Raw genomic sequence first — 8,533 nt, forward strand, 5'->3', positions numbered from 1 at the left:
CGTTTACTCACATGGTCATATCTTCGTAGTGCTTAGGCGAAGCCCTGCATGGATTACTTCACCATCACCATCACCATGCCGTCGTGCTGACGGAACTCATCTGCTTTCTCGACATCTTGCTGGATCAAGAAGACGAGGGACGTCATCGAGCTGAACGTGTGCAGAACTAGAAGGTGCCGTACGTTTGGTACTTGATTGGTCAGAGCTAGAAGAAGTTCGACTACATCAACCGCGTTGTCAAACACTTCCGTTTTTGGTCTACGAGGGTACATAGACACACTCTCCCCCTCTCATTGCTATGTATCTCCTAGATAGATCTTGCGTGAGCATAGGAAATTTTTGAAATTGCATGCTACGTTCCCCAACACTGACATCCGATTTAGGTCCATGCATAGATGATATGCACGAGTAGAACACAAAGAGTTGTGGGCGGTGATCGTCATACTGCTTACCACCAATGTCTTATTTTGATTCGGCGCTATTGTTGGATGAAGCGGCCCAAACTAACCTTACATGACCACGTTCATGAGACTGGTTCCACCGACAGACATGCAACTAGTTTTGCATAAATGTGGCTGGCGGGTATCTGTTTCTCCTACTTTAGTTGAATCGAATTTGACTGCGGCCGGTCCTTGTTGAAGGTTAAAACAGCAAACTTGATAAATCACCATTGTGGTTTTTGTGTCATAGGTAAGAACGGTTCTTGCTAGAAGCCCGTAGCAGCCACGTAAAACTTGCAACAACAAAGTAGAGGACGTCTAACTTGTTTTTGCAGGGCATGTTGTGATGTGATATGGTCAAGACATGATGTGATATATGTTATTGTATGAGATGATCATGTTTTGTAAAAGTTATCAACAACCGGAGGAGCCTTATGGTTGTCTCTTTATTGTATGAAATGCAAACGCCATGTAATTGCTTTACTTGATCACTATGCATATAGCGATAGTTGTAGAAGTAATAGTTGGCGAGATGACCACGACACAACGATAGAGATCAAGGTGTCGAGCCGGTGACAATGGAGATCATGACGATGCTTTGGAGATGGAGATCAAAAGCACAAGATGATGATGGCCATATCATATCACATATTTTGATTGCATGTGATGTTTATGTTTATGCATCTTATTTTTCTTAGTACAACGGTAGCATTATAAGATGATCCCTTAACTAAATTTCAAGGTATAAGTGTTCTCCCTGAGTATGCACCGTTGCGATAGTTCTTCGTACTGACACCACATGATGATCGGGTGTGATAGGCTCTATGTTCACATACAGCGGGTGCAAGACGGTTTTGCACATGTGGAATACTCGGGTTAAACTTGACGAGCCAAGCATGTACAGACATGGCCTCGGAACACTGGAGACCGAAAGGTCGAACGTGAATCATATAGTAGATATGATCAACATAGAGATGTTCACCATTGATGACTACTCCATCTCACGTGATGATCGGACATGATTTAGTTGATTTGAATCACGTATCATTTAGATGACTTGAGAGATGTCAATCTAAGTGGGAGTTCTTAAGTAATTTGATTAATTGAACTTAATTTATCATGAACTTAGTCCTGATAGTATTTGCAAATTATGTTGTAGATCAATAGCTCGCGTTGTAGCTCCCCTATGTTTTTGATATGTTCCTAGAGAAAACTAAGTTGCCAACAATAGTAGCAATGATGCGGACTGTGTCCGTGATCTGAGGATTATCCTCATTGCTGCACAGAAAATCATGTCCTTGATGCACCGCTAGGTGACAGACCTATTGCAGGGGCAGATGCAGACGTTATAAACATTTGGCAAGCTCGATATGATGACTACTTGATACTTTAGTGCACCATGCTTTACGTCTTAGACTCGGGGGCTTCAAAGATGTTTTGAACGCCACGGAGCATATGAGACGTTCCAAGAGCTGAAATTGGTATTTCAGACTCATGCCTGATGTCGCTTGAAGCTATGTCGGTATTTCAGACTCTAGCACATCTTAGACTATTGCATAGCCGTGTACGGCGCCCCCCTCCACCGTTTACTCCCACGGTCATATCTTCGTAATGCTTAGGTGAAGCCCTGCGCGAGGATTACTTCACCATCACCGTCACCATGTCATCATGCTGATGGAACTCATCTGCTTCCTCGACATCTTACTGGATCAAGACGACGAGGGACGTCATCGAGTTGAACGTGTGCAGAACTCGGAGGTGCCGTACATTGGGTGCTTGATAGGTCGGAGCTAGAAGAAGTTTGACTTCATCAACCGCGTTGTCAAACGCTTCAGCTTTCGGTCTATGAGGGTACGTAGACACACTCTCCCCCTCTCATTGCTATGCATCTTCTAGATAGATCTTGCGTGAGCGTAGGAAATTTTTGAAATTGCATGCTACGTTCCCCAACATAGCATACCTGGAAACCCATGAGTTATGTTCATCTCCAAAAGCCTCCGAGTGTCCTGAGCATTGGGTTCTCTCAAGTACTCTGAACCAAACACTTCTACCATGGTCTTTGCTAATTGTTTGACATAGTAGAAGTGCTCTCTGCCATTGCCAAGTTGTCATCAATGTAGTCTGCTGGAACATCATAGGCCGTCATGCGCAAAGCGACATCGATCTTCTGCTCGGTGCTTTGTCCAAGCATCCCAGCAAAATTCCTCCTCTGCCCGAAGGATCGATCATGCTACTTTAAGGAACTGCAAATGTGTACGAAGAAATCTTTGGATATTCTGAATCGGCGGCGGAAGTACCACTATGGAAAAACGGGTGGTGAACCAAAATATTTGTGCATCAACCTCTTGTACGCCTCAACCCGTTATCTCCGGATGAACTCACGACCATACACGGAACCGCCATGCTTCGGCTTCTTCTTCTTGTGCATCGCCACTAGCATAGCAATGTCCTCTTCTTCGTTCAAATCAAATTCCTCATCCGGCGAGGAATCGTCCATGAAAGAGGAGTCGCACGAGCTCATCTACAATGCGGAAATCACCGTCAAACTACCTCTCCAACCCAAATAAAAAAACGTCAAGTTTCCTTGATTTTTTTACCTTGGGGAATTTCGTCGAACACCTTGCTCGCGAGGTGGAAGAAAACGGCCGGCTGCGGGTCGGGCAGTCGTTCAACGGGGGCGGCTCAACAGAGGAGTCGGCCGCACCCGTGCAAAGAAGACGGCGGGATCTCGGCGCTGCGAGCGGCCGGCTTCGCACAGTGGGAAGGATGGCGGAGGCGGGCGGCCGTTGGGGGGGGGGGGCGACGTGGTGTGCCTTGCCTTCCTCCGGCGGTGGGTCTTGGCTAGGAACAAGCCCAGCCCATCCACGACCTCGCCGTGGAAGGCATTACGACAGCCGGACCTCCAGAGAAACTTTGATTCAAAGCGGCGGCCAAAAACGAATTGGTGGCTGCAGGCGTCGCTACTACGGTAAGGTAGGCGGCGGGGGACAGGCGGGCGACCGTCGAGCGGGCAGGCAGCGACGGTGATTTTGGGCGAAATCGGCCGGCAGCAAAGTTAGGTGGGCGGCGGGCGGTCGCGCGTAAGCCGACTGAACACAGTTCGGCGATTGGCGCGTGGCCGGCGTCTTTACATCTCCAGTAGGTGCAGATGGAAATTTGCATCACGAGATGTTGTATTTTACATCTCCGAAAGGCGGAGATGTATTTTTTGTTTTTCTTTTTCATCTACATCATCTGTTGGAGAGGGGGTTTTGGGCCTCGGAGATGCAAAAGTTAGTTTTTTTTTTTGCATCTACATCTTCTATTGGGATGCTCTTATGTGTTAGTACACGTCAATCGCTGTTTCACCTACTACAGTTTTTTTTCCTAAAAAAAAAAACTATTACAGTTTTTTTTTTCCGAACATAAGCCAAATACTCCCTCCGTTCCAAGATAGATGACTCAACTTTGTACTCCCTCCGTCCCAAAATTCTTGTCTTAAATTTGTTCAGATACGGATGTATCTAACACTAAAACGTAACTAGATACATCCGCATTTGAACAAATCTAAGGCAAGAATTTTGAGACGGAGGGAGTACTAACTTGAGTACAAAGTTGGGTCATCTATTTTAGAACGGATGAAGTACAAGTCAATCGCTGTTTCAAATGCTACAGTTTTTTTTCTTTTTCAAAACATCAGCCAAAAGCTCCATTTTTGTGCGGGTTTCAAAGAAGAAAGATCCACGTCATATTTAAATGATCATATACCACTTTGGTCAAATTGTATACTTGTATGAGCTTATTTACAAAATATATGATACACATGCAAAACTGTACCATTTTTACACTAGCTTCAACGTCGATTTTACGCAGCTAATTCCACACTAATCCCAGAAGCTAGGAATCTGAACCAAAGCTAGTATGATGCAAAGGAAGCATTGCCAAATCCTACCTAGTTGCAGATTGATGCTTGGTTAGGTTCAATGCTTATTCCTATGTTCTTTTCATCCTTTTTCCTGAAAAACTGACATCACTGCATATGCCATTTGTCAGCCCCGAACCACCTATGTTTGTAGCAAGCCTGAGCCATTTGATTATTCGAGAACAAACGTAGTACCAAGGAAGTAGTACGCTGCTGAAAGATAAATCAATTACACTGGACAATCACATGGATAAGAGACAGACATCAACCAGAAGTTCCACTTTATAATCTGAAAAACATATGTCACTTTGGTCAATTTGTATGAACATTTTTACAGAATATATGCTGCACATTGTGAACTGGATAATGGCATTTTACAGTAAAGAAAAGGAAGGTTTGACGTGCCTGGGGAGCACTACATATATTGCTCTGTAGCAACTAATACCGTATCTGGTCTGAGACGGGGCTAGGAATCTGAAACCAACTGTAATACAGTGTAAAGAATGCTATCATCTTGACACTGTTAACCACCAACGCATGGATGGATGACCAAAAACACCGCCTGCGCATGGATGGTTCACAAATAACACTGGTACAAAGCAGTTCACCCTGTACAGATCACCAGCGGGAACATTAATAGATTCTTGGGCCTCTGGGAGAAAAATGCCCTTACTCAAGTGCAGTATACAGGTACTAAATCTGTGCAAAGAGGAGCTCATTCCACATATCTGGTATACCAGGAAGGCACCAGTGCAAGCAATCATGAATGCCTGTTGGAGCTCTGAAAGTACGATTTGAGATGTGCCCCTCATCTCGTAGTTGTGACGTAGAAGTAATATCCAAAAGCTTAACCTGAGTTCCATTTACAGCACGCTCTGCAGGCAAGTCACTTGAATGATCCTGCAAGACCTCGCTTCCATTAGAAAAGGGAACGCTATTACCACAACTTCCACCAGTGTTCCAATCGCCATTTACAAAATGCCTCGGTGACATTGTCCTCAGAAAAGCTTTCATCTGAGGACGGCTTGCGAGTTCTGAATCCACCCACCTGGCAATGCTATACAGTGTAAGATTCTTTGCACGGTTGAGATCTGCAAGTCGACCTTTCCCTACAGGCTCCCCATTGGCATACAATTCCCAATGATTTCCATTGAATTTCCCTCTGTTCCAGTGATGACCAGTGTTCAGTACTAGAACATCAAAACCATGGAAATACTTCTTCAAGAATGTTACTGGCCGATCAAGATGCAACGCATAGCTAGTCACTGAATTTGTTGTGTTCAAAGGTTCCAGTTCAGATAGGCTAGCAGACCAGTAGTAAAGGATAGTGGTGTTAGTCTCTGGAAATCGATAAGCCCACCCATCAGGTCTCAAAGCACCTGGAGCTTTGACAAGGCCATATTTCCAACCAACATCTTCAACATCTGGGCTGTATTTACCACCTGTTGCTATACACATGATGGACTGAAATTGCTGTCTCCCGAGGGAATCACCCACAAAAGCAAGAGTTTTATGCCTCAGCCTGTAAGCATTCCAATATGTTAGAAAAAGACCAGTATGTAAGCTGACGCACAGTTAAAAATAGCACAATACCTGCTCAACAAGTTAGGACCTGAAAACTCAGGCATCTCACAACCGTGCGGCTGCCACCGGTAACTCTCATAGAAGAAATCTGTGCGTTGCATCATTCGACAAGCCCACATTTTGGACAGCCATTGCTTGCACTCATTACCTGAATAGAGTGGCCGTTTCTCATCTGCCACCCACTTTCCCTTTGCATAGTTACAGTCTGCGAAGCAACAACACCACTCTATTAGGCATAAGAAAGTAATCTTCAGAGTTCCAACACATAATGCACATGTTAAAAATCATAACCTTTGTTCCATTTGTTCCGTCTGGTTATACTCGTGTGAGTGTCGTCGTTATAAGCTGGACCTGCAGGCACAACTAGAGCTGATACATTATCTCCAATATGTTCCAGTCCATGCTGCTGTAGGAAACCTGATGCGGGAAGGGGGACACAGATAACAATTCAGCCAAAGGAGCATGGAGAGATTTTGAGTCGGCAATCAAAGCAACAAGCTAGCACAATAGCAACTACTCCCTCCGTCCGGAAATACTTGTCCTAGGAATGGTTGTATCTAGACTTGTTTTAGTTATAGATACAACAATTTTATTCATTTCTAGGACAAGCATTTCCGGACTGAGGGAGTATTTGAGAGGGTGTACCTTGGGAGAGAAGTTTCAGCTGTTCTGGAGTTGTGCCCAGCAACAAAATGACAATCGGCACAACGAGGAGAACTAATAAAAGGCCCAAGCATAGCTTGTTGACAAGGAGCCTATGCAGAACACCGCCTTTCATCCTGCGAAGGCAGCATAGGACCTCACCAGGCTCCTCCAAGCAAACTCAGATTTCGGTCTCGATCGACCACATCAAAATTATCTCTGCACATGGGAACAGTCGATAATCAGGCCCGCTACTCAAAACAGTTCATACATGATTGTGAAATATCGAAATCGTGGAAAAAATTCATCCAATTGCAACGCGCAGAAGCTGAGGTCGGGTTCCTTCCAGAACGCGTAATAAACACGGGCAGATCTAGATGGTGTGCCGGGTGTACACCGGGCCGGCGCACCCAGAAATTTCTCGCTTGGGTGGGGTTTAGCTAACCATGGATGACGAAATGCTCGTACCTCGGAATCCGATAGCCGAAATTGTGGACGGAGTGCAGACGGCGGGGACGCGATGAGGTTGAAGTGGAACGGCGATGGGGGGCGACGCGCGTGGAATGGGGATTGGGTTTGTGGGTGGGGTGGATAGTGGGAGTCGCCGTCGGGGGTGGCTAGGGGGGCTACTGCCTACTGGGAGCCGCTGTCGTGGGAGGGCGGGGAGGCGATTGGGACTGGGAGCCGCCGAGGAGAAGTACGGCACGGCGGCAGGGCAGGCGAGGGGGCCCGGGAGAGCGAGGGGAAGGGGAAAGGTGGCACTCCAGCGGTCCAGCCGCACGGGAGATGGGACGGTCCGATGGTGGAGACGAAACCGTCGAGATGAATTTTGACTCCGAGGGTATATTTGGTAGGAAAAAAAACCTATTACCAGGGTTTTTAAGCTAATTATATATTTTTATTTACTTATTTTGAGAAAACCTGCTAAACTTTATTCATCTAATGAAATGTTTATAGGGATTACAGCAGGATTGTGAGGTTGCCACATCCACAGGTGGCGACCCTGATCTAGCCGAGCAGCAAACTTAGCAAGTTTATGAGGTTCGACATTGGATAACCTAGACTCATGAATATAAGTACAAGAACTAAAAAGACTTAATGAGGTAGCTTCTGCAAAATTCTCGTTGGAGGTGGTTGGCAGCTCCCGATCAAACATTGTTCACTAGAGTCGAACAATGTTTCATTCAGCAGCAAACTCGAGTTCTCGGAACCTTTCGTAAGTTGGGATATCCAAACTCGTGCAAAACATTGTTTCGTAGAATCGGAACAATGTTTCTTCGGAAGACAACTCATTTTCTTCATGAATTCCTAACTTTGTTTCTTTGCCATTAAACATTGTTTTGCACAGACTGAAATGTGTTTGGCCTTCTTTGGTACCGCACCTGAGTTCAACCAACAACAAAGGAGGTGAAGGCACAACCATGTTTTCAAGGTCAAATGATAGACTTAAGTTAGCGTTCACCTGATCGTGTATTTGCATAGCGCGGCTTCTTGTGATTGGACCATTGATGATTGGTGGTGTGATGCCCATGGTTGGGATGTCCTCATCACTCTCCTCCCTCCTCCTTCGGTTGTTGCTCCTCCGACTCCGACTCCGACGAGTCCGGGGGCAGTCCCTCAGCAATGCGGGTGGCGCGCCTAGCCTGAATCTCCTCCGCGATCTGCCTCCGGCGCTCCAGTGTGAGCATAGCATACGTGGTGATCTTTCACCGGGCCATGGTGATGCCAAAGAGCATGGGAGAGAGTGGGAGAGGAGGCGGACGGGCTTGAGTGGCGGCGTAGAGAGGGAGGAGGTGGATGGACTAGGGTTGGGTGACGTCGGTCGACTTAAAAAGCCGGATTTGGCCTTGGGCGAAGAGCCGGAGCAGCGTCACGCGACGTTCACACCGCGGCGATGGAGGAGGCGTCCGTTGGACCGCCGAGTTTCTCGGGATTCCGCGTGGGACCCTTCTTCAGTCCTACGTGG

General features: G+C 46.4%; 1 protein-coding gene across 1 annotated transcript; it reads right to left on the bottom strand.

Annotated features, from left to right (window-relative positions):
• Nucleotides 1-4,605: 4,605 nt before the first annotated feature.
• LOC123111909 (protein trichome birefringence-like 14) lies at nucleotides 4,606-7,364 on the bottom strand. The gene is made up of 5 exons (XM_044532788.1): nucleotides 7,036-7,364; nucleotides 6,571-6,786; nucleotides 6,217-6,342; nucleotides 5,935-6,130; nucleotides 4,606-5,863 (listed from the first exon to the last, which is right to left on the bottom strand). The coding sequence occupies exons 2-5, from the start codon at nucleotides 6,701-6,703 to the stop codon at nucleotides 5,035-5,037; spliced, it is 1,284 nt and encodes a 427-aa protein (XP_044388723.1). The 5' UTR covers nucleotides 6,704-6,786; nucleotides 7,036-7,364; the 3' UTR covers nucleotides 4,606-5,034.
• Between the last annotated feature and the right edge of the window lie 1,169 nt (nucleotides 7,365-8,533).

The sequence above is a fragment of the Triticum aestivum genome, chromosome 5B (genome assembly GCF_018294505.1).
Source record: "Triticum aestivum cultivar Chinese Spring chromosome 5B, IWGSC CS RefSeq v2.1, whole genome shotgun sequence".
NCBI lineage: Eukaryota > Viridiplantae > Streptophyta > Magnoliopsida > Poales > Poaceae > Triticum > Triticum aestivum.

Bases quoted from the DNA above. Each gene is read 5' to 3' on its own strand.
- LOC123111909 (XM_044532788.1), bottom strand. From the start codon at position 6,703: ATGAAAGGCGGTGTTCTGCATAGGCTCCTTGTCAACAAGCTATGCTTG. The intron at 6,343-6,570 runs GTACACCCTCTC...TTCCCGCATCAG, and splicing joins GCTGAAACTTCTCTCCCAAG to GTTTCCTACAGCAGCATGGA. The intron at 5,864-5,934 runs GTATTGTGCTAT...GAATGCTTACAG, and splicing joins GGTCCTAACTTGTTGAGCAG to GCTGAGGCATAAAACTCTTG.